The sequence below is a fragment of the Lepisosteus oculatus genome, chromosome 13, assembly GCF_040954835.1.
Source record: "Lepisosteus oculatus isolate fLepOcu1 chromosome 13, fLepOcu1.hap2, whole genome shotgun sequence".
Taxonomy (NCBI): Eukaryota; Metazoa; Chordata; class Actinopteri; order Semionotiformes; family Lepisosteidae; genus Lepisosteus; species Lepisosteus oculatus.
In genome coordinates, this window is record NC_090708.1 from 2,314,366 (window position 1) to 2,338,826 (window position 24,461).

General features: G+C 53.1%; 3 protein-coding genes across 5 annotated transcripts in view; 2 read left to right on the plus strand and 1 right to left on the minus strand.

Annotated features, from left to right (window-relative positions):
• Positions 1-24,461, minus strand: part of cp (ceruloplasmin) — a 430,985-nt gene that overhangs the window by 394,224 nt on the left and 12,300 nt on the right. Inside the window, exons 17-19 of one of the 2 annotated variants that reach the window (XM_015360752.2) lie at positions 24,259-24,398; positions 23,719-23,881; positions 22,903-23,024 (exon numbers count right to left, since the gene is read on the minus strand). In XM_015360752.2, coding sequence (XP_015216238.2) covers positions 22,954-23,024; positions 23,719-23,881; positions 24,259-24,398 — 374 coding nt within the window. In that variant the 3' untranslated portion in view covers positions 22,903-22,953. Of the gene's footprint in view, positions 1-22,902; positions 23,025-23,718; positions 23,882-24,258; positions 24,399-24,461 lie in introns of those variants that run through there. The other variant, XM_069197783.1, reaches the window with a different exon arrangement.
• LOC138242281 (fetuin-B-like) lies at positions 473-5,399 on the plus strand. The gene is made up of 7 exons (XM_069197789.1): positions 473-734; positions 1,249-1,362; positions 1,986-2,073; positions 2,191-2,357; positions 2,596-2,709; positions 3,357-3,455; positions 4,760-5,399. Exons 1-7 carry the CDS (start codon positions 522-524, stop codon positions 5,063-5,065), a joined length of 1,101 nt encoding a protein of 366 aa, XP_069053890.1. The 5' UTR covers positions 473-521; the 3' UTR covers positions 5,066-5,399.
• On the plus strand, positions 6,796-22,130 carry hps3 (HPS3 biogenesis of lysosomal organelles complex 2 subunit 1). 2 transcript variants are annotated; one of them, XM_069197785.1, is made up of 18 exons: positions 6,796-7,378; positions 8,003-8,488; positions 9,120-9,306; positions 10,084-10,172; positions 11,072-11,258; positions 11,558-11,639; positions 13,141-13,298; positions 14,152-14,253; positions 15,793-15,901; positions 16,363-16,550; positions 17,129-17,306; positions 18,254-18,484; positions 19,185-19,373; positions 19,911-20,105; positions 20,206-20,313; positions 20,424-20,630; positions 21,256-21,346; positions 21,477-22,130. In XM_069197785.1, exons 1-18 carry the CDS (start codon positions 7,162-7,164, stop codon positions 21,602-21,604), a joined length of 3,132 nt encoding a protein of 1,043 aa, XP_069053886.1. In that variant the 5' UTR covers positions 6,796-7,161; the 3' UTR covers positions 21,605-22,130. The 2 variants fall into 2 exon arrangements, with proteins under 2 accessions (XP_069053886.1, XP_069053887.1); XM_069197786.1 differs by lacking the exon at positions 14,152-14,253 and having other exon boundaries at positions 6,798-7,378.

Consider the following 24,461-nt stretch of genomic DNA (forward strand, 5'->3'; position numbering starts at 1 on the left):
ATGCCCTTTGTTCGCTGGGAGAGGCTCCGGCTCCCCCCGCGACCCCTGTACTAGATAAAGCCGTAAGAAAATGGATGGGAATATTGGGAAGACCCCAATTTTAACGCTCCTGTCCTGCTCCCACAGAAGTGCCGGGATTATAGTCCCGCTGATGCTCCTACTTAATAAAACCGCTTCACCCCGTGTTGACAACACATCCAGCCACACATTGCGCGACAGTCCGATTGTTTTATGTACAGTAGACGCTCGTAAATCATGCAGATGAGGGCCCTCTGACGTCCCCTTGCCTGACCAGTGGAGGTGTCGGCTTGCTGGCAAAGACCAGTAGGTGGTCATGCTGTTAGCTGTTTGGTCAATACCACCCCCACGCTCTCCTCAAGGCTGTGTTTGCACAGGCTCATCAGGACTGGGCAAAGTCCCGCATTCCTGGAGCCCCCTGATAACCCAGGGTATAAAGGGGGCCGGTGCCTGCCTGGCCTCAGTCCGCTCAGACTGGGCCCCGTGCAGAGAGCCGGAGAGAGATGAAGCCCCCTGTGCTGCTGCTGCTGCTGAGCGCCCTGCTGCTGTGTGAGGGGGCGCGCGGGGAGGCCCAGGCCCCTCTGCAGCCGGGCTCCTGCGAAGACCCAGCTGTGCTGGCTGCAGCCGGACTGGCCCTGGGCAAAATAAACGCCGACCGCCGGGAAGGCTACGTTTACAGCCTGAACCGCGTCCACGACGTCCAGCAGAGGCAGGAGGTGAGTGCGGCCCGCGACTCGCTTTGGCTCGGCTCTGCAGAAGGAGTGGATTGCTTTCCCACTCTGGCCGGTGCCGGATTCCCTCTGAGGCTCTGTCAGCATGCCTACGGAATTGTTTAGGGGCCACGAAGGAAGGAAACACGAGCGACTAACGAGGAACGAGCTGAAACAACAGGCTTGCGATCGACCGGAGGTGCTCCAGATCAATAATCCTGCGCTCCCCGGTGGCTGTTCTAGAGACTTGAAGGATCCGAGTGATGGTCACTCGACTCACTCCGTCAATCGTCGTAATTCAATAGGCGTTCACACCTCTTTTGGCACATTTCGAAGAGAAAGTGCCTGGGGCCTACGAACACCAAAGTCCGGCCCCTGACCCTGGCTCTGGGGGCGTCAACGCCAACGCAGAGTGGGGTTGATGGGAAGGCATGGTCAGGGTCTCGAGGGGGAGATGAAGGCCCCAGGAAAGCAGGCCTGTCCTCTTGCGGACGTAACCAAGCCCTTTTCTTGCCAACAGGAGGACACAGGGGTTGTCTACCTGCTGACTCTGGACATCCTGGATACTTCCTGCCACGTGCTCAGCAAGAGAGACTGGAAGTCTTGTGAGGTCAAAGAGATGCACGATGCTCCAGTAAGCTCCGGACGACTGCAAAAGCTCCACTGTAGTCAGGACTGGTCCTTTTTTTAAAATCAAATCTAAACCTACTGCTCACCAGATGTGCTTGAAAGTAACAATACTGGCTCACCTGTGGCTAAAGCAAGCCAGACCTTATATTTGTATATCCTTTGTTGAAAGTGTGGAGCAGAGGTGTGCACCCAGTTGATTTCACTACTTTTAATGATTTGTAATAGAAACTCAGTATCTTTGAAGTGTTTTTTTTGTTGCTAAACTTATAGATCTAAAATCTTATTTTTATTATTTATAGAGTTTACTACAGTCTTGTACGCTTGCCCAGAAGTGCAAAAGGCCCTGATAGAGCCACTGCAGTTCTCCCATATGACACACAGCTCTGTAATGTAAATGTGTGTTTTTATTGAACCAGAACACAATGACTGAAAAAGTGTCATTGCAACAATCAGTCACACATTTTCACCTTTAAATGCCTCCGTAGAAATTACTTTATTAATTTACATTAATTACTGTAAATGTGTGTCATTGGCGCTCTTATCGGAGAGCGTGCGAATTGCGTTGCCAATCTGGGACAATTCTCGCAGAAAGCTGCAGTGTAAACAGCTCTCCGTTTCTTCCCACAGTCCTACGGGAAATGTGAGGCCTCAATATACATAAACAAAGTTCGCCGGATCGTCGATCTGCGCTCCTACAACTGCACTCTCCGGCCAGGTGCGTCTTACCTCATCTCTGCAGGCGTACCCCTGGGTCAGAACCGTCGGGTTGTTAAGGTTTCCCAGCCGGGCGTAGATTGCTGTCATAATTTTATCTTGCCATCTTGATTTTCAGTGTCCGCCTCCAGGGTAGTCAGCGTTTGTCCCGACTGCGCAACATTAGTGCGGCTCGACACTCCTGCTGTGTTACTGGCTGTAGAGAATTCCCTGGCAAAGTACAACAACGGCAGCGGACAAACAAAGTACTTCGCCCTCCGCAACGTCACAAGAGCGCGCTCGACGGTGAGCTGCATTCTCCCAGCCTCGATGAGACTGGAGATCTTGGTCTTGTCTCTGCGTGATTGTAATGAAAGGTCCTGTATTGTTGTCACGTGTTCTGTGAGTGCATCAGACAAAACAGGGGGCAGACATTTCCACAGCTCAACACTTAACTCGTGAGACTGGCCCCCTTCAATTAAAAGGTTATTAAAGGCTCTGTATTTAAACGCATTGTGAAAGTTTAAGGGGTTATTTTTTGCAGTGGTTCCAGGGGTTCCACTACAGTGTGGAGTACATCATCCAGGAGACAGAGTGCACCAAGGACACCGCTGACGTAGATCTTTCCAAATGCAAACTGATGGACTGTGAGTTTGCTGTAAGTAACAACCAAGGCTCCTTGAGTCCAGCTCTCGCTGTAGATCAAAATCCGTTAATTGTCATTAATAATACAAATACTCAGAATCCCCCCATCAGAGTTTCAGGGCAGAGCTTCCATGGTTTGTCGAGAAATGTGGGACAAACTTCCATCTCATCCCTGGCTCGAATAATTCCCTGATCTTAATCCTCAGCAAAACCACCAGAACAGTTGGAACAGTTCTGGATGTTTATGTATATGTCCCACATGTCTCAACAAACCATGGAAACTTCCCTGAAATTGGCGGAGCAGTGGCTCTGGGGCTCAGGATCTGTGCCTGTGACTGGAAGGTTGCTGGTTCCATTGGGCCCCTGAGCAAGGCCCTCAACCCCAACTGCTCCAGGGGCGCCGTACAATGGCTGACCCTGCGCTCTGACCCCCAGCTTCTCTCCCTGTCTGTGTGTCTCATGGAGAGCAGGCTGGGGTCTACGAAAAGATGAATTCCTAATGCAAGAAATTGTATAGGGCCAATAAAGCAACATTATCATTATTATTATTCATGGAAATTAATCAGTGCTTTGTGTTTAATCCACTGGATTTTGTTAATGAAACAAAGTCCTATCAGCTGTGTGAGAAAGAGTGAAAATGTTTTTCTTTCAAAAATACAGCACACGGGTTTTTGCAAGGGGAGCTACTACGAACCCTCTCCCCAACTGCTCACCGGTGACGATCACATCACTGCCACCTGTGAAATCTTTGAACCAGAGGTAAGAAACTCTCACACTCGCTATCTCAAGAAGAAACCGTGAAACAGACATACAGCACTGAGAAAAGCGCACGACATCAAGCGGTTTTTAGAACCACTATATCTGGCTTGTAGAATTTGCTGATTACTTCTAATTAGAATTAGTGAAACATTTCTAGGTTATACTGCTTTTACAGAAACTGTTAAAAGAAAACAAAACCTTTCACAAAAACATTACATGTTAATGTAAAAGGAGAGGCACCACCTCCTAGTGACTAGAACGGCCGCTTCACAGCTTTGGGGTCCTGGGATTGATTTCAGACTATGACACCTTCTCTGTGGAGTCTGCATGTTCTTCCCAGTTCCATTTCCCAGTTCCACTGTGTCCTCCTACCCTGGACTGTCCCTGCGTGTGTCCCATATAGGGTGGGGTTCCCACCCTGTGCCCTGTGCTTCTAGGAAGGGCTCTGGTTTAAACTGATTCTAAACAGGATTAAGCATCTTTCTAGTAATGGATGAGTGAAGTTAAAAGAAATATATAATCTTGTCCTTTTCAGCACATGATCAAAAATGTTTATTTTTTTAACTCAAGATTGTTTGCGAAGCCCTAATAATTTTCTCAATCTAATTATCTAATTATGAAGGAATTGACAAATTCCAGCATGTGCATTTCTTCAGAATATACAGTGAAACACAAACAACAGGGAAACCTTTAAATATGAGGAGGCACTACTGTACCCTGAGGGTTGTGGGGTCTGGAACAAGCTGCCCAGCCATGCTGTTGAAGCCAAATCCCATGCTTTTTTTCGAGAAATGGCTGCATAAGATTCTTTAATCAATTATCCATGAACCACATGGACTAGGCGGACCCATCGGCCTCCTCTCGTTTGTAACATTTTCTCAAGGTCATATCCAACTGGGCACACAGGGAGAACTGTTGGTGCAAAGGGGGTTTCAGACACCAAAAACTCACAGTTAGCCTGAAGGCCCGTGCGCATGGCAGATTTGAATTGGTAATGAAAAACACTCACACCATCGCTTAATGACTGGTTTGATTGTCCACTAATGTGTGTGCGTGTGTTTGTTGCGTGTGCGTGTGTGTTGCTTGTGTGTGCATGTGCATTGCGTGTGCGTTGGGCGTCTGCGTGTGTGTTGCTTGTGTGTGCTTGTGCATTGCGTGTGTGTTGCTTGTGTGTGCTTGTGCATTGCGTGTGCGTTGCTTGTGTGTGCACGTGCGTTGGGCGTCCGTGTGTGTGTTGCTTGTGTTGTGCACGTGCGCATGTGCTTTGCACGTATGCGCGTGTGTGTTGCGTGTGCGTTGCTCAGGCCTCGCGGAAGGAGGAGCAGCGGCACAAGGAAGCAGCGCCGCAGGGACACGGGGTGCACGGCCACGCCCCCGGGGAGGAGCACGAGAGCCACGAGCAGCACCTGCACGAGCACCAGCACCTGCACGCCCACGAGCACCACCATCACAACGCCAGCGACACGGGCACCCAGCCGCACCCGGGGCCGCTGGGCACCGTGCAGGAGCTGCCCCCGGACGAGAGCCAGCCCAGAGACTTCCACCTGCCCGCGGACCACCACACCGCCGCCAACCAGTGTCCGGGAAAAAAGAAGCACGTGTTTGTGTGAAACGTCCCTGCACGGCGACGTTTCTGGGCGAGCATGAAGTGACTTTGCCCCTATTGAGGTGCACAAGATTGTGTCAGAAATCAGGCGCAAGGTAGTACAAAACTACGCGAGGAAATCATTTTAATAGCGCAAAACTATTTCCAGTATTATCTCCCAAGGGATCGAGTGAAAGGGTAGACCTGAAAGACCAATGTATTTCTTTGAAAAGCTGCTACCTTGTTTTTTAAACAATGTGATTAATTTCCTTTTTTTGAAACAGATGAGAAACCTCTGAACAGACTGGTCTCCATCTGGCTCTCCAGACCTTGGTTTAATAAAGCATTTCGCACTGGTATCCGAGTCAAGAGTAGTGAATGGCACGCTAGCACGGCATGTTCTGACATTTTCTTTAATAACAACAATAATAACATAAAATTAATAGAGTGTGCAGCCCCACCTGGACGATGTGCCAGGCCGCTCCCCACACACCAGCTCTCAGTGGGGAGGAGAGCAGAGTGATGGAGCCTGTTCAGAGAGGGGGAATATTATGACAATGACTACAGGCCGGTAGCACTGACATCTGTTGTGATTAAATGCTTTGAGAGGATTATGATATCCATGCTGTGCTCAGAAGTGAACACTGTTCTGGATCCATATCAGTTTGCATATAAACACCGGTGTGGGCACCGATGATGCAATCAACAGCATTATGCATCTGGTTCTTAAACACCTAGAGGACCCCAATGCCTACGCTCGGATGCTGTTTGTGGACTTAATACGCTGAAGTCCCATCTATTGATAAGGAAGTTGAAGTAAATCTTATAAAGTTATGGTCCGTTAACCATAACTTTATAAGATGATACCATTCATTTGTAACAAATCGTACACAGTATGTCAGGGTCAACAAAACTCTTTCTGAGTCACGATCTACTGGCACAGGTGCCCCTCAGGGCGCTGTGAGCTCTCCAGTTCTGTTCACACTTTATACAAGCGATTGTACAAGCAGTAGTCAAAGCAACTTCAAACTTCAAATTCTCATATGATACACTTTTCTTGGCTTAATGCATAGAGGTAGCAGCTCAACTATAGATGTCAGAAATCCAAAGGCTTGTGCAATGGTGTGACAACAATAGCCTAATTCTGAATGTTAAAAAAAAACAAAAGAAATAGTTTTTGATCCCAGAGCAGTTGGTGATCACTTACATGTAGTAATCCAGAATGAATTTATCACTCAGGTTGATCCATATAAGTACTTAGGTGTACACATAGACAGTAACCTGTGCTGGACTACTCATGTCGAGAGTGTTTGCTCCAAAGTTCAGCAGCGCATTATCAAGAGCATTATCAGATATCGGTTCCACCAGAAAGGCTTGATTTCGTACATGATTTGTGACATGATTTGTGATTTGTGACAGAGAAGTGATTCAAATAATTACTGATAAAATAGGTGATTGAAATAATTACTGATAAAAAAAAGAGACCCAAACGTTTCCTCGACCATTTACATGGTGCTGGTTCGTCACGCTCCCTTCCACGAAAGGACCAGACCTGAAGACCGTCAGACGAGAACAAGCTCAGCTCTCAACACCCCTTCTCACTCGGGAACACGTGAACGCTGCGGTAGGGGGGCGGGTTTATCGTAGATAGCCAATAGGGGAGCACGTTATTTCACGACGAGGGCGTGCCTTTCAACTGACAGCCCCACACACCAATGAAAAGTGCAGACAAAGTCGCAGCCGAATTCCTGTCTTGTATGAGCCAATGAGAGGGAGGTCGGGCGGGGCTTCCTCTCATTTTTGACATCTTGGTAAACAGGGGTCCGCTTTTGCGGGTTGGTCGTCACGAGTTATTAATTTTATGTGTTCCTGCCGGCCTATTACACGCGCACTCACCGAGTGTTTTGGGAAAAGGGCTTTTTGGGGAGCGGGGGGCAGCGGGACTCAGCGGTGGTCTCCGGCAGACGCATCGGCGCCGCTGTCCGTCCTGGGGCGGCCCGGCATGTGACGGGGATCATCCAGCTGGCCCCAGGCGGGTGTCACCCCCAGCTCCTGCGACCTCGCCCGCCTCCCCAGCAAAAGAAGAAAAAAGAAAAGTAGGGAAAGGCTGTTGCAGAGAAAATGGTGCACGTCTACAACTGCCACCCGTTCGCGTCCCAGCAAATCGTCCCCACGGAGCAGGAACCGGGGCTGGTTTGCTGCGGCGGGGACGCGCTGTTCGTGGTGTCCGGCGGCGGGTGCAAGATCGAGGCGTTTCAGGTGCGGGAGGAGGGCTGCACGCTGATCTGCAGGTTCTCCGCCATGGGGAAGGTGCAGACCATCGCCTACTGCGAGACAGGTACGGGCGGGGTCACTGGTCAGTTTGTGCGCTTTCTGGAGTCAGCTGAGGCAAGTTTAATGATGTTTTATCGGGGGGAGGCAGGACGCTTACTGACTGAAAACGGCTTACAGATCGTCCGCATCAATACGTTGACAGCGAAGTTACTGATGCGTCGCTGTTAGTTTTGCGCTTGTTCTGTTAACACGGGCGATACATTTCCTCGTGTCGGTCAGAGTGTCTGAGCTGGTGTGTCGTGTGCATCATCTAGGTGGGGACGACACTGGTGAGCGCGGAGGGGAGTCCCCGTTACCTGTAAAGTGGAGAGTCCAGAAAACCACTATATAAGTGTATTATTATTAGGAACAAGTAATAGGTTTACTCCCTGCTGAAAAGAGAAGACAGAAAACACAACGTTTCGGCCGTGGGGCCTTCTTCAGGTGTGAGCCTTCTTCAGCCTTCTTCACACACCTGAAGAAGGCTCCACGGCTGAAACGTTGTGTTTTCTGTCTTCTCCTTCCAGCAGGGAGTAAACCTTCCACTTGTTCCTTTGCAGCCCGTGCAGCTGCCCACCAGTATTGTTGTTGGTCTTTGTGATGCGTTTTCGAGAGCTCAGCAGCCTGCCCTGTCTGCTCGCTCCCCCAGGGGACTACCTCGTCACCATCGAGGAGAAGAACCAGGCCACCTACCTGCGGGCGTACACCAACTGGCGCCACCAGGCGGCCGAGAGGACGCGGGTCGGGGTGCGGCTCCTGGGCCACTTCCTGCGGGGCCCCTCCGTCCGGGCGGCCCCCCGGGAGCAGATGGAGATCATCGAGATCCCGCTGCGGGAGCCCCCGGTCTGCGTGGCGTGCTGCGGGGCCACGGGCGGCCTGCTGGTGGGCTGCGCCGACAGCGCGGTGGTCTTCGGCCTGCGCGGGCAGGCGCTGGGCGAGCAGCGCGCCGTGCTGGACTTCGAGCGCGTCCTGGTCCTGCACACGCCGGGCTGGACTGCCTCCCGGGCCGCGCTCTGTGGGGACCACGTGGCCCTGCAGCGGGACCTGGACGTGCTGGTGGTCAGGCTGCGGCGGCTCCGGCCCCGCCCGGACCGCGCCCTGGTGCCCGCGGATACCGCCGCGGGAGGCGGGGCAGGTGGGCTGGCACCTCTTTTAAATTGCACCTTTCATGTGCTGCTGCTCCCAGAATGCCACCCATGGCTTGTCCGTTCTCTGAAGCTTCCGGATTCCCAGAATCCTCCCTGTCTTAGGTTTGGCCGCTGTCTTGACATTTCCCCTGTGCCGCTCGGCGATGTTATTGTGAGTTACTGTTGTGCACCTGACCCCACAGCGGCAATCAGCTTCAGCCCTGTTAGCCAGTGGGAAGTGTGGCACTGTGAGTGCTGCTCGCAGTGAACTTGAACTTGAACTTTATTGCCATATGTAACCGGTACTGGTACAATGGAATTCTTACTTACAGAAAGTCTCTCGATTGTAAAACAAGTGTAAAAAACAAAACAAAGTGCAAACAGTGCATCAAGACAATGTACAAACAAACAATAGACAATGTGCAAGTAAACATGCAGACAGTTTGAATGTAAACAATACAGACGTGTAAACAATGACTGGAGACGTACAATAAATAAATTACTATGAGGTAGATGGTGATGGTGTGGGTGTGGTCCGAGGGGGATGGCTAAATGTGTTCGCCAGTCTCACTGCTTGAGACTGGCTTTGCACCTGCTCTGTAACCCGAAATATTGAGGAGGCCCTGTGTTGTCGCCTAGATTTGGGGGCAGAAGGCGGTCCCACGGGGGGATCTCTCCCGGATCCGGAGGACTTCTACTTGTGTCCGAGAAACCAGGAGCTGCTGGGGGAGGAGGCCCGCGAGTGCGGGGTCTCGGTCACCCTGGAGAGCACCAGCCTGGAGCAGGAGTCCCGGGCCGAGCTGGGGGTGACCTACGTGCTCTACAGGTGCGTCCCCACCGCCCGCCCCGTCTGCGGAAGCAGCCCGAGACAAGAGCCAGTGTACGGTTTCAGTTGCGCCGTGCAAGAAATACGAACTCCTTCCGTTAGAAGGTGTGTCCCCGCGGCTGTCGTCTGTCGGGCTTTGGTCTGGCCTCAGCCGTTCAGAGTGCAAGTTTGGGAACCTGAGCAGAGCTGTGTTGGGCAGAAGATTTGCGATATCTGTGCTAGAGGAAACCTGCTGTTCCTTTCCCGTACAAGGGTCATGCGCTGAGCTGACAGGGTAAGAGCTGGCCCAGCGTGTCTTACACAGTGCCAACGCAGTGCGTCAGTGAGGAGATAAGATAAGATCACTTAATTGGCCATCTACAATTTCTTGCATTAGGAATTTGTCTTTTTGCAGACCCCAGCTTGCTCTCCATGAGATGCACAGACAGGGAGAGAGAAGCTTGGGGTCAGAGTGCAGATCCTTAGCCACAGTGCCACTGCTCTGCCAGAGAGAGTGCTCTCCACCATTCTCACTGCCAGAGAGAGAGCTAGTAGTTAACGCAAGGCGTGTTGAAAGCAGGAACTGGCACAAATGCTGCACTGAGGTGCCTCCTGACTGCGACCTATAGAGGTCATGTAATGTCGCAGTGGTTCAGCTGTGTTGATGGAAGTAAACCCGGAAGACGGTGTTTGAAGCTCGGAATGCAACGTTGTGTTCAAGCAAAGTCAGGTTTTTATGTTCTGAGAGATGTCAGGGTAGCGACTTCACCTTCTGTTGTTGCTTTTTTCTTGCAACAGGCGCTTTGCTCCTGATTTCAGTGAAGGCTGCAGCGTCGAGGACACCCGTCTGCACTCCCTGCAGCTGCTCCCCATCTTCGCTGGGCCCAGTGAGTATGGATGGGCTGACTGGGACAGGGGGAACAGGGGAGACAGCAGAGATATAGGGGACAGGGGAGACAGCCGGGACAGGGGAGACAGTGGGGACAGGGTAGAAAGTGGGACAGCAGGGACAGGGGAGACAGCAGAGATGGGGGGGACAGGGGAGATAGCGGGGACAGGGGAGACAGTGGGACAGCGGGGACGGGAGAGAGCAGAGATGGGAGGACAGCGGGAACAGGGGAGACAGCAGAAATGGGGGGACAGTAGAAACAGGGGAGACAGCGGGGACAGCAGAGACGGGGACAGCAGGGACAGAGGAGACAATAGGCACAGGGGAGACAGGGAAGATAGCAGGGGTAGGGGAGACAGCACGGACAGGGGAGACGGGAGATAGCGGGGACAGCAGGGACAGAGGAGACAGCGGTGACAGGGGAGATAGTGGGGACAGCAGGAACAGGGGAGACGGGGACGGGAGATAGCGGGGACAGCAGGGACAGAGGAGACAGCGGTGACAGGGGAGATAGTGGGGACAGCAGGAACAGGGGAGACGGGGACGGGAGATAGCGGGGACAGCAGGGACAGGGGAGACAACGGGGACAGGGGAGATAGTGGGGACAGCAGGAACAGGGGAGACGGGGACGGGAGATAGCGGGGACAGCAGGGACAGGGGAGACAACGGGGACAGGGGAGATAGCGGGGACAGTAGAGACAGGGGGACGAAGGGACAGGGGAGACAGTATGAGGGACACTTGGTCTTTGTCGCCCAGTTCCGGCCAAGCTGGCCTTGGGTTTGACTGTCCAGATGGGAAATGTGGACAGCATGGATGCTCACAGGCCAGCGTGCTCTAGTGCAGGTGGTTGTTTGGGGTCGTCAGTCAGTGCTCCTGCCTTGTGTCTCTGTCCACAGGCGATCAGGACGTAGCTGATGAGGTGAAGCACAGAGAGCCCACCTCGGTGTTCTGTTTCTTCTCCCTGCCCAACACCGGCTACCTGTACAGCATTGAGAGCAGTGTGGAGCTGGTCTCCACCTACCTGTACCCTGAGAAGGCCCAGCAGGCGGCCCTGACTGGCCTCTTCCTGCACGTCATCACCAGGTGAGGCTCCAGTACTTCAGTGTCAGGCCCTGCCGGAGACCTGTGACCAACACTGCTGCCCGTCTGATCTGCTCTTTGGGCATCTGGCTGTCTCTACAGCAGGGGTGCTCGTTTCCAGAAGGCTCTTTCTAAAGGGTAGGACACTAGGAGGGCAGGAGAAACTCCAGGGCTGTGGTGGTTTTTTAAGAATGTGCTGCCGCTGTGCATCGTGGGGATGAACGTTGGCGCTAGAGCCCGGGCTGTTTCGTATTTATCGGCGTGCAGAAGGAGACAGAACGGCCTCTCTTGTCTCCCCGCAGGAATGCGCTGATGTGCTTCAGCGTGCGCTGCGGCGCGGTGGCGGCGCGCTGCCTGGACCCCTACATTGACACGATGCTGAAGGTGCGACCCCTGCGCCCCATCTCCTGAGCCGCCGACGCGGAGCCGGGGGTTTGCAAGACCGCAAGATCGCGCCGCTTTCGTGGTGACGTGGCTGCCGTCGCTTCCAACTAGTCCGTTAGGTTGTCTCCCTCCAGCTCGTGTGTTTTTTTTAAATGGCCATTTTCTTACTCCTTTCCATAAAGCAGGGGTTCCCAGTGCTGGTCCTGGCGAGCCCCACACCTGCTGGGTTTCAGTCCCTCCCACCTCCAGCAGATAACTGAGGCCTTACTGGATCAGCAAGGAGCTGCTCAACATTTGCATTTTGTTTCTAGTTTGGGATTTTTAGTTCACTGACAAAATATAAGAGTTAAAACTCCAGCATGTGTAAGAGCTGACAGCAAATAGTTCACGTTCTTCTTCTTACTATTATAATAGGTGAATGAAGGGTTTGATTGTGGAACTGAGAGAACACCACCAGGACCAGGACTGAGCACCGCCCAGGTTGTGAAATCAGCACACATAGGAAATTGAACTGCGCACAAAAAATGAAATGAAAAAAGTTATAATAAACAAACACGGTCGTCAGTTGAGAAATGCTAGCTTGACCACAGGAGACTGTCTGCGAGAGGCCCAGCCTGGCTGTGTGCGTTATTACTGCTGCTCGATCATCGATATCTCTGCTCTCGTGGTCTCGAACCTCCCTGCTCCTGCTCGCTCCACACTCAGTCTCCAGGACTGGGCTCGCTGAGTCGCTGTCCCGGTCTTTCGGATCTCTATGCTTCTATGAGGATGACTATATTAACAAAATATAATTTCAGGTTTACAATTTTGCACACACTCACTTTAGTGCGCACCAGTTTTTGTCACTGGGGGAAAAAATTCACAGGACTTGAAATGTTTGCGCACACAGGCCATTAAAAATGAGAGGGAACGTGGGGCCCCGGTGCTGTGGGCTCAAGCCCCTGTGCTCGTTCCCACTCCTTCATCAGCGGCTTGCGCTGGTTTCCAGAAAACAGTCGGCGATTCTTGACGCGGAAAAAAAACGTATTGAAAAAGGCCTGCGATTGTGTGGATGCACCCCGAGTGGCGGAAGAGAGGAGATCCCCCATTTTCTGTTGTGGGAATAGGTTCCACCACTAGGTTGCCCGATGCGATTGTGCGGTTGCGACAGGCGGCTTCAATCGCGGCTTATTTTTGGGGCGGAGCGGTGGCTCTGTGGCTCAGGATCTGCGCCTGTGGCTGGAAGGTTGCTGGTTCGTATCCTGCAGCCGGCAGAGGAATCCTACTCCGTTGGGCCCCCGAGCAAGGCCCTTCACCCCAACTGCTCCAGGGGCGCTGTATAAATGGCTGACCCTGCGCTCTGACCCCCAGCTTCTCTCCCTGTCTGTGCGTCTCATGGAGAGCAAGCTGGGGTCTGCGAAAAGACAGATTCCTGATGCAAGAAATGGTATAGGGGTGATAAAGTGACGTGACGTTATGATTGGCTGTCCCGGTGAAGCTCGGCTGACCTCTCTCCCCGCAGGCCTGCCCCCCCCCCACCATGGACGTGAGCGCGCTGCGGATCCAGCTCTTCATCGGGCTGCGGGCCCTGTGCCAGGCCCGGGGCCACGTCTTCCTGCTGACGGCGGCCGACGTGGACAGCGCGGAGGAGGAGGCGGCCAGGGCCTCCCGCAGGGCGCAGTACGTGTCCGGGCCCGGGGTGCGCTGTGGGACTCGGGGTGCGCTGTGGGGCCCGGGGTGCGCTGTGAGGCTCAGGCTGCGCTGTGGGGCCCGGGGTGCGCTGTGAGGCCCGGGGTGCGCTGTGGGGCCCGGGGTGCGCTGTGGGGCCCGGGGTGCGCTGTGAGGCTCGGGGTGCGCTGTGAGGCTCGGGGTGCGCTGTGGGGCTCGGGGCTGGAAAGACCGGCGCTCTGAGACGTTTGGTCCATGTGGCTGTGTTCAGGAAGCAAGGTTCTGCTCGGACGTATTTACTCTCAGGTTCCTGGGCTGAAACTCCAGGCCGCAGTGGGTCCAGTATCCCCCCGGCCTGCAGAGGAAGGGCAGACGGAACCCCTTCGGTCTGCATCAGCAGGGAAGGAAATGCAGAGAAGCCGCAAGTCGCTCTCTCATTGTTAAAATGCAGAGATGAAAGGAAATCTGATCAGAAAGGCCCGAAACATAGTTTTAAATAACTAATCAGTCTCCGTGGGCTTAAAGGTAGCCGCACAGCCCCACCTTTTATCTTGATCTTAAAAGCATGCACCCCCCCCAGGATACCACCCCAGGTGCTGTGTTAAGCCAGCAGTAATGCCCAATGACTTTAATGAGGTTTCCAAGTAATGGTTTGTCTTGTAAAGAGCTCCCCCCGGTGGCCTGCTCTGTTAACTGCAGTTGTCAGTTTTTCTCTCAAGGACAGTCTGCCATTGGGACAAGACTCAGTGAATCGTGACTGGGAATGAATTATTGACAGTGTTATAGTTTGCTTTTTGAATGCATTTTTGTGTAACTTTACTGATTTGTGCATCTGCGATATAAACATTTTGTAACTTTGTTGTAGTGAATCAAAAGATCAAAAAATCCTTTCAGGGATTTTCCTAGCTGTAGGCATAGAGCCGTCGTCTTCACCAGGATTAGAGAGCCTGCTGTCAAAAGCGTATTTGTAAGTTACTGCCTCACCTGGCTTTAATAGTCTGTGATTTTTGTATTTGCTTTTCTTCTGTGGGTCAGCTTTTCCAGACTAGGCTCTGTGCTGTCACTCAACTAAACCTGAACGTCCGTCTGATTCTTTTCTCCTGCTATCTTGTGTGGACTGTGGCCTGTCAATCAAACGGCACCAATGCTTAACAGATGTACGGTAAATTGATTTCAGTGGCTTGTTAGACAGCAGCCTGGAGGCGCCACTGCGATGCTTGCATTCCACACCAGTTGGCTCTCCTTTATTGGGGACCTAATTTTCCAGCCTTGATCATGGGGGGGGAGTGTGTAGAAGGTGTAGCTCAGTAGATACAAATTTAAACTAAATTCAACCGATAAAAGCATAAAAAAAAATAAAAGCAAACCCCCAGTGATGCTCTTGATCCATCTTACAACACAGAGCAGTGTTTGCTGTTTTAAAAGAGTATCCAGGTGTGTGCTGGTTGAGAAGCACGTTTTCTGAAATCTCTTCCCTGATCAGCGGTTCGCACCAAGTGTTGCAGGATGGACTGACTGCGCAGCTCCTGGGTGAGATTCGTTGTCACTGAGATACTAAAACAATCCAATTTTTTTTCCCAGAATCCACACTAACCTTTCTAACCATCGGGATGTGTAAGATCAAATCGAATATTTCATTTTCGTGAGCGTCGGCAACCTTCCTCAGCCCTGTGCGATTTAACAGCTGATATACTGTGTTCAACATCATTAACACTGCTGCTGGGAGAGTTGGGCACATCTGTTTGGCTACCCCACTGGGTTAGATTACAAGGGTGATTTTACTTGTCTGCTTTGCAGACAATCCTAGCTGAACAGTAACTCCCTCCAGGGCTAACAGAATGGGACTGGGCAGATCTTGGATTCCACTTGGCTTCTGGATTGTGCTGAATAGTTCTTCCAAGGCATAATCAGTTTTAGCTTTTCAGCAACCAGTTAAGAACAGCCAGTTGAGCAATTAGGGTTTGTCATTTGCAACTAGTCTGTGGTTTCAGTCTATTTCATTATGAAATAGACCCGGCCTGCTTTGTGATTCCTGTCTCTTGTTCTCTGGAGACGCAGTGTTAGAAGGCGGTGGAAAGGGGTTGCCTCTCTGAGCCTCTGGAAGCTGGGAAATCCAGGCACTTTTAACCGAGCTAGAGACCCCCAGCTGTGACAGGTGGAGGTCCCTTCCAGGGGTGTAGCTGTGCTGTGATCCTGACAAGGAATAAGTGCCTTTCTCTCTGCACAGAAACACTGAGTGTCATACTGCTGGAGAACAGTGGAGACGGGGCCGGTCCCGAGCTGGAGCCTGTGGAAACGGCCACAGCAGGGAAGGGCACCTGGCTTGTGTCTGCGTGGCTCAGGGGCTCCCCCGGGTGGAGGGAGGAGGCGATGCAGGCAGACTGGCGTGTCTCGAAAGTGCAGCCAGGGTGGTGCTCTGCCCAGTGGGGTGGTGAAACACAGCCTGACCCCAGAGCAGGTCACTCTCTCCCCTGCTGACCGTGCTCTGTGCTTCACTGCCCTGCAGGTCAAAAAAGCTGGCAGCCTCCAGGCCGAAGGAACCGGAGGAGACCAGCCACGGCTGGAACCTGTACTTGATCAGCACTGTTCCCGCTGTGCAGCTGTACAGAGAGATGGTAGGGATACACAGCTTACTGAGCACACGAAGAGCTACACCAACAGCGCATCTCACTGCAGAGCCAGGCTTTATCATCAGTCTACCAGGATGAACAACACGGATGTGAAAAGCCCAGAAATTTGGCAAGATGCAGGGATGGGAACAGGGAAGTTAGGAATCTGGGTACACTTCTTGTAGTCGCAGGAGAGTTTGATCACGCATTCTGAGCCAAATCTGGAAAGACTGCATAAGCTCTGGTCAAGATAAAGGTCCAGTCTAACTTAACTGGAGTAGACCCTGAATGCTACCATGGCCCTGTGTCACCGCATCTCCCTGGGCGTAAGATTTTAATGTCAGTAGGACCTCCAGGAAAGGTGAAGGTGAAGGAAGTGAATTATGGGATGCCCTACAGTGAGAATCTGGTGCGCTCTGGCGTGGGAGCGTGGCAGCCGAGCGGTGACCTGGTGTGCTCTTGTCCAGGTGGAGTACAGTAAGAAGCACGAGTCGGCCAACCTGCATTCCCAGAGCTCTCTGCACCTGCTGAGCGAGGCCCACCTGTTGCTCCGGGCGGCACTGCTGGACCCCACTGCGTCTGGGCCTGTGGACAAAGAGGAGCTGCAGGCTGCTTTCCAGGAGAGCTGCGCCCTGCTAGGAGACTGTTACAGCAGGTGGGGCACTAGCAAAACTCTGTGCTGCTAGGAGACTGTTACAGCAGGTGGGGCACCAGGAGAGCTGTGTTCTGCTGGCAGACTCTTGCAGCAGGTGGGGCACCAACAGAGCTCTGTGTTGCTAAGAGACAGTTACACAGGTAGGGCACCAGCAAAGCTCTGTGCTGCTAGGAGACTGTTACAGCAGGTGGGGCACCAACAGAGCTCTGTGTTGCTAAGAGACAGTTACACAGGTGGGACACCAGCAGAGCTGTGTGCTGCTGGGAGACTGTTACAGCAGGTGGAGCACCAGCAGAGCTGTGTGCTGCTGGCAGACTCTTGCAGCAGGTGGGGCACCAACAGAGCTCTGTATTGCTAAGAGACAGTTACACAGGTGGGACACCAGCAGAACTGTGTGCTGCTGGGAAATGGTTGCAGCAGGTGGGGATCCTTCTAGCTCTTCTGCATTTTCAGGCCTGTTCTTGTGAGGGTGTGTAGATGATGGAGAGGGGGTGGATAGTACCACACCTGGATATTTGGGTTCCCCGTTCTGGGTGCCACACGAGCAAGCCGAGTTAACAGTGTCTCTTGTCTTCGAGGTTTCACAAGAGGGACTCTCATCTCGCCCTGCCCTACTACAAGATGTCTGGCCTGTCCATGACCGAGATCATCAACAGAAACCTGGAGTTTCCACGCAGCAGCGAAAGCTTTGGAAAAGGCTTCCTGTTCTTTCTGAAGCACGCGCTCGACGAGGAGACGACAGAGGAGCTGAGCACAGTAAGCGAGAAACGCGACTGTGTGTAGTGCTACACTAAGTCAGACACACAGGGGATACCAGCAGTTTCACAGAACCATCCTCGTGCATCTCTGATTTTCCCTGAGCAAATTTCAAAACTTCTGTCGCACCGTGAAACGTAGCTCAGGTGCTTTCCAAGCATCAGCTGTCTGAAAAGCACAATTCAGCTGCGGCAGTGTAAAAGAAGATCTGAAAATTAAAAATGACTTATTAGGAGGGTGGTTTACAGTACAGACATTGAGCAAGACCAGGGTTCACGGTCCACAGTATAGTGCTGTTCAAAGCTAAAACTACCTCTAGTGATTTCCTGCTAACCACTACCTACTACATAGTAGTAACTACTAAGTACTTGATACCCACGATGCTCCACTTCCCTATTATAGATCTGAAATAAAATCTTTCTTCATGGAATTGTGGTCTATGTGGGTCCTAATGCCCCAGTATAGTGACGGGGACACTATACTGTAAAAAAAGGTGCCGTCCTTCAGATGAGACGTAAAACCGAAATCCCGACTCTCTGTGGTCATTAACAATCCCAGGGAGTTTCTCGAAAAGAGTAGGGGTGTTACCCCTGGAGTCCTGGCCAAGTTTCCTCCTGGCCTTTACCCATCAAGGCCTCCTAATAACCTCCATCTCTGAACATCGCTCTGCTCTCCTCCCCACTGAGAGCTGGTGTGTGGGGAGAGCGCTGGTGCACTGTGGCTGCCGTCGCATCGTCCAGGTGATTACCTGGATTGCTAGGTCTTTCCCTAGCTCTTTGAGTGGAGTGTCCAGAAAAGAGCTATTTAAGTGCGAGGAATTATTATTTATTGTTGTTCTTCTGTGCTCTGCTTAAGCAGCGACGCCCCCTTTTCTCCCTGGCGCGCCAGCCTGTGCCTGTCCCTGACAGAAGGGCTGCTTCCCAATCCAAGCCTCTGCTTCCCGGCAGGAGACTGCCGACAAGGTGCTGGAGGTCCTCGGCGCGGCCGAGCCCTCCCAGCTGCCCCACGCGGTGTGCAGCCCGGCCATGAGGAACGCCAGCGCCGCCGGCGCCTTCGCCCTGCTGGACCGGCTGGAGGCGGCCGTGCCCTCCGTGGCCGTGTCCCTCTCCAAGGCGGCCGTGGCGCTGCGGATGGGCAGCCTGCAGCAGTACAAGCAGCACATGGACCGCCATGCAGAGGTAGGGGGCGGGGCAGGGGCGGGGCGGGGGCGGGGCGAGGGCGGGCAGGCTGGGACAGGGGGAGGGGTCTCATCAGAATGCACACAGCATGGTACCCAGCCTGTCCAAGGGTCGTCCTCGATTGGGTTTGCATCGTCTGTCGCCCTGTAGCCGGTGTACGGGTGTACTGGGAGCGAGCCGCCAAGTTTAAACACCAGCTGAGAAAGGGCAGGTCTAGCACAGCTAGTAAGACCTACCCTGCATGGCCCTGGGAGGTGGGGGAGTACCTGGCGAGGGCCTATCTGAACACGGGGAGAACATGCAGACTCCACCAATGCAGAAAGTCACCCTGAGCGGAGCTGAGCTGTAACCCAGGGCCCCAGACTCGTGAGGCAAGAGGGTTCCCGGCCCTGGTGCAGGAGGACCCCACATCTGCTGGGTTCTGTTCTGGGTTCAGCCAAGCCCTCAGTTACACTACTGAACCCTTAACTGGCTTAAGAGTCAAACTAATTTTGATCAGTTTCTGCTCAAAATCTTGGAATTTTCTGTTCCTTTTCAAATGCAATAGTTCATTGGCACTTCCCCCCAGCATGTTTAAGAGCTGAAAACCATGCAGCACCTCGTTAGGCGCAGGAGGCTTCAGTGCGGTAGTGAAGGGCAGCCGGTCTGTGGCCCGGGCCCAGCGGAGCCCCGCACTGGAGTACGGCTCGTCTCCCGCTAGATGCTGCAGGTGTACGGATTCCTGGAGGAGCCGAGGCTGCTGCTGCTGCGGCACGCCGGGGGGGCCGTGGCGCCGACCGAGCTGGCGCTCTGGCTGAGGGACACGCAGGAGGGGCTGCTGGTGGCGGCCGCCGTGGCGCTGCACGAGAACGGCAAGGTGAAGCTGGAGGAGGCCGACGCGTTCTTCCAGGTGCGTCCCCCCCCGTCCTGCTTCCCGGCGGCGCCCGGCAGGGCTAGTGCCACTCCGGTACGGGGTGGTGATGGCAGCGTAGCGCCAGCAGGCCCCTGCACTGCTGTACATGCGTATGGAGGCCCACCTGAGCACAGGGAGAACATGCAGACTCCACACAGGTAGTCACCTTAAACTGGACTCTCGCCCAGTGCCCTGGAGCCGTGAGGCTGAAGGGTTCCCAGCGCTGGTTAACAGCGCAGTGAATGTTTCCACCGTTTCCTTCGCTTTCAGTCTTCATGTGCTTTCAGTGCCTGTCGGGGCTTGCCACACACGTGTGGGAGATTGCAAACGTCCTGAGTGTATGGTGTGCTGGTGCGAGGATGGCCTACAGTAGATGTGAAGGGGTAATTGCTGTATCTATTGAACTTGAGAAATGGTCAAATGTGAGGTTGGATGTCGGATCGTCGAGGACTGGGGCAGTAAGGGGCCGTGGCTCAGGGGAGGACAGTTTCAGGTGGCTGACCGCTGGGTCCGTCTCTCCTGGTGGCCGTTAAGGAGCTGTGCAAAGAGAGCAGGAACGAGGAGAGCGGGCCGCAGCTCCTGGTGGACTTCTGGGAAGCCCTGGTGGTGGCGTCAGCCCAGGAAGCAGTGATTCAGGACCTCCTGTTCAGGCTGGCCTCGGTGTACATCGACCGCGTCGCCAGGAGGGAGAGGTGCAGCACCAAGCCCCTGAAGACCGCCGAGGACCTGGTGAGCAGCTGCAGGGCCGCGCGCCGTTGCGTTGCGTGCGTCACGAAAAAACGAAACCCCGTTTTATGCCCCTCCTCCCCTCCCCTTTTCATTCCTGCAGATCAGTTCCTGTCCCCACTACGGCTTGCTTTTCCCATGGGTGAGCATCGTCGCACCGGCCCGGTTCGACATCGCCCACGACTACCAGGAAGACCTGCAGAAGTTACAGGCGAGTCTTGAGGACGGGTGTCGCTGCGGCCTATTTGTGCCCGGCGTGGTCTCGATCTTGTGCTTTGAGCTCCTCTCTGAAACCTTTCCCCTCTCGACTGGCCCCTGCAGTCTCTGCTGTGCGGCCCCTCCCTAGGCGGCTCCTCTGTGTTGCCCCTGCTGGAGCAGCTCTCCGACGGCGAGGGCGCCGGGCTCAGCGTGCACCTGCTCTGTGCCACCAAGCTGGGCCAGCACGAGAGCTGCATCGACAAGCTCCTGGACAGCTGCCCAGAGGCCATCGTGGCCTACGCCCACCAGGAACTGCAGAGCGAGAAAACGGTTCGTATTGATCACGGCGCGCAGGGCCAGCAGGAACGTTCTCGCCCAGAGTTCCAGTACCTTACTGGGGCTGGCCGCACCCAAACGACTGGAGTGTTATCTGGAAATAAGGAAAAGATTTGCCCTGTATCCCGTGTAGGCCGAGTGCAAGGAAGAGGGTCTGCATAATTCATTTACAGCAGTCCGGTGGCAGTAATCTGTTCACACAGGGGAAAAAAAAGAAAGTTGCGTTCTCAGTTCTGTTTGATGCACATTAACGGCTTAATTGCATTCTTCAGTTAAGTCAATTAAGTGGGAGAAATTCTCATGCTTGCTGGAGTGTTATCTTGGAAATGAGGCAAACATACTCTCTGTATTCCCTGGAGGCTGAGTGCTGGGAAGAGGATCTGTATAATTCATTTATAGCACTGTGGAGGTGGTAGTCTTCGCACAGGGAGAAAAAAAAGTTTTGTTCTGAGTTATATTTGATGCACCCAGCCACCAAATCAACTGAATTGAATCCTTCAGTTAAGTGAGTTACATACAGTAGGAGGAATTCACATCCTTGCTAGAGCTCTGCTCATTGATGGGTGAAGGTAACAGAGTTCCACACTGGACAGTCCTGAATTGTGCTCCCCTCTTGTAGGTGCTCTGGTGGCAGAAGCTCCTGCCCGAGCTGTGCCGGAGAAGCAGGTCCTGTGGGGCTGCAGGCGCGGTGTTGCTGTCTGCGCTGAGAGGTCAGGCTGGCTCCGTTTCTGCACGAGCAGGCGTGACATTAACACCTGCCTGCGGTACGCTGCGCTGCGCTGAACACGTGTCCCTCCGCAACAGGGGAATCTCATTTCAGCTCCTCCTTGTCTTGAACAGAGACGCTGCAGGTGGTGTCCAGGGAGCTGGGCCCACTGGAGTTCCTCCAGGTGCTGCCCAGCGACGGCTCAGCGGAGTTCTTCCTGCCCTACCTGCTTGAGTGCAGCCAGAGGGGCTCGGCCGCGTGAGGCTGGCACTGTCCCCGGGCTGGAGGAGAGGGCAGAGGGCACGCCATCTTCTGAATCCTCACTGGGCTTCGCCTTCAGTGTTGACGTGGTGAACTCTCCGCAGACCCACTGAAAACGGGCCTCGGATTATGACTGTGAAATGTGGCTGGCTTTGAACTCCTATGCCGTTACGAGCTGCGGGTTTTTCTTTTTTCTCCTCCTTGCCGAGTGACGTTCCAGCTTCTTCTTCGGGGCTTGAAAGCACTGTGTCCTGCGCCTTTCCTTCAGTGGGTCCATACAGGCCTGTCCTGTAACTCGACGTACCTGGAGTGGGCTGAACAGTTTGTATTTGAGCCACCAGAGGGCAGTGCAGGGAAGTGGCAGCTGGCCTGTGGAATCTAGACAAGGTTATTTGAAGAAGGTAATCCAGCCAGCGTCTTGTTTAAAGAGGCAGGAGTTACCCATAACGGATGAATGTTGATTTCCCCAGGAGCACTTAACTCATAGAAGGAATCAGTAACAAATATATCTGAGAGATTGTTTTCTATTTGTGCAGCTATGGGTTTTTTTTATGGGTGTGTTAAGGTAGGGAATCCGTGAGTCTTTATCCAGGCAATGCAGTCCAAGAGCAGGTGTTGAGAATACATGATGTGTGCATTCTGAGTACAGTTACTTACTAGATCATATGAGATTTACATTAACGTGTGATAGGCTTTGTACAAAGACCTTAATGTGAAGAGAAATCGTATCTGTTTTTAAAACAGAAGTCTTACAATTCCTGGGGGGGTCTGCTGTAGTTTGGTTTTTATTCCATCTGAGCTTTAATTGTTCACAGTAATTAGCAGCATAACTGTAACGCTTCTAACCTGGATGCAGTTTAAGTGAAAGATTTGAGTCATCACCGGTAAAAAATACTATTTATATCTTAAGAAAATACGGTAATTACGTTAATTGTTTAATCGACTGCTCGAGTAAGAACAAAGACCCAGACAGGGACAGCTGGCCTTCCACTGCTTGAGCGAGACCGCTGGTTTAAGACCTGAGTGGCCAGTACACAAGCTGCAGCTGTAGAGCCTCCAGGGCAGGAACAGAGACCCGTCCAGCGCGCCACTTTCCAGCATCTGGTTCCTCCTGAGCCACCCTGTCCTCTGCCAGCCTGTGCCCATGCCTGCTGCCCACCAGGAAGAGTGCCCACTTTAAACACGAGTGCCAATCAGCTTCTGCAGCGGCGTTACAAAGTACTTTCATAACGGAGGCCTTTCTGGGTAGGAATAAGATACTGCTCACCGTAACACGAAAGTGCACTTCAGTAGTCCAGAAATGTTAAAAGTAATAAATTTTAATACAGTGACCACAGCAACATCGGGGATTTACAGTGGGGATTTGAATCCTAAATGTTTCTTTAGCAAGTCCTTCATGCCTTGCAGGGGACCACGGGGCTCTGCAAATCAAAAAGAGTGTTATTAATCCTCTGTGAAGCTGGAGCGTACAATAATTACAGCATAAAAAAGCACAACTGTCCATTAAACACAGATTGATAAGGCGATGTGATGACGTATACTGTATTATTTTTTTTACATTTCATCGCCAGTTTTGTTTTTTCATCGCCAGTTTTGTTTTTTTCATGGCCACCCCACGCGGAGTGGAGCAGCAAGTTGTTTTTCTGATCTTGGCTTGCAGCTACAACCCCACAACTGCACACGGTGAGCTTAGGAAACACAGCAGAACTCTTCTGCACCCGAGTCTCCCATCCTGCAGCGGCAGCGCTGACTGGAGGAGAACCGGGTCCCTCACTGACCGCACCCCAAGCCTGCAAGTGCCCTGGAGTCCACAGGGGGCGCTGTATCGCTGTATCACAGATTGTACTCAGCCAACTGTGCGGCACCACTTGGGGAATCTCAGTTACAGTCGGCTATTGACATTACCCAGGCTTGAACCCACAGTCGGGCAGTTCAACCTGCGCCCCGGCACCTTTACCAGTTGAGCCAGTGGGGGAGGTAATGTGATTTTAGCACTAATGCACGAATACAACCCTGTGAAACCACTGCAGAGCCTGATGAACGTTTCTACCACACCCACACTCCCAAACTAAAGCCCAAGGAGAGTCCCCCCCCCATCCCTGCTTCCTCTCTCACCCCCCTTCTCCAGCACGGTGTAGGTGGCCTCCATGCCCGCGTGGATGTGATCGGTCACGTGACAGTGGATCAGCCAGGTGCCCAGGTACTCGGGCTTCATCTCCACCGTCTGGAAGGTGGCGGGAAACAGGTCGAAGACGTCCGTGCGGTGGGTGCCGCTCAGCTAGACCCAGAGGGACAGAGCGAGAGTCAAACACCACGTTTCCCAGACGAGACGGACGACTGGCACAAGTCAGAAGGCAGATTTTAATTAAGGATTAAGAGTCCCACAGTGAGACTCGGTCATGGGCACGGGGCTTTCTGTGCAGAGTAGGAGTTTAGCACATTCTTCTGATTATTTGATTAATTGGAAGATAATACGATACTTCTTTTGAAGGGGCTGGTGCTGTGATGTTGTGATAGGACCAGTACTGGGGCCGGTGTTGTGGTGGGATCTGTGCTGGGCTGGGGCCGGTGTTGTGGTGGGATCTGTGCTGGACTGGGGCCGGTGTTGAGATGGTACCAGTGCTCTGCCAGGCCAGCCTGTGGCAGCGCAGTTACCTTGTAGTCAAAGCTGTGCCCGTGGAAGTGAACCGTGTGCATGTCCACTTCGTTGCCCATTCCCATCAGGTGCCAGTACACGTGGTCTCCCGCGTGCATCGTCAGGCCCTCCACGTTTCCATATATCCTGCCATTCATTGCTGCAAGATACAGGGACGCGTCAGGAAAAACTCAAAATTACGAATCCCACTGGACCCCTCGGG

Excerpts from the sequence above, each read along its gene's own strand:
- LOC138242281 (XM_069197789.1), top strand. The coding sequence starts at position 522 with ATGAAGCCCCCTGTGCTGCTGCTGCTGCTGAGCGCCCTGCTGCTGTGT. Across the intron at positions 735-1,248 it reads ACGTCCAGCAGAGGCAGGAG|GAGGACACAGGGGTTGTCTA; the intron begins GTGAGTGCGGCC and ends TCTTGCCAACAG. Across the intron at positions 2,074-2,190 it reads CAACTGCACTCTCCGGCCAG|TGTCCGCCTCCAGGGTAGTC; the intron begins GTGCGTCTTACC and ends CTTGATTTTCAG.
- hps3 (XM_069197785.1), top strand. The coding sequence starts at position 7,162 with ATGGTGCACGTCTACAACTGCCACCCGTTCGCGTCCCAGCAAATCGTC. Across the intron at positions 9,307-10,083 it reads GTGACCTACGTGCTCTACAG|GCGCTTTGCTCCTGATTTCA; the intron begins GTGCGTCCCCAC and ends TTCTTGCAACAG. Across the intron at positions 21,347-21,476 it reads GTTGCTGTCTGCGCTGAGAG|AGACGCTGCAGGTGGTGTCC; the intron begins GTCAGGCTGGCT and ends TGTCTTGAACAG.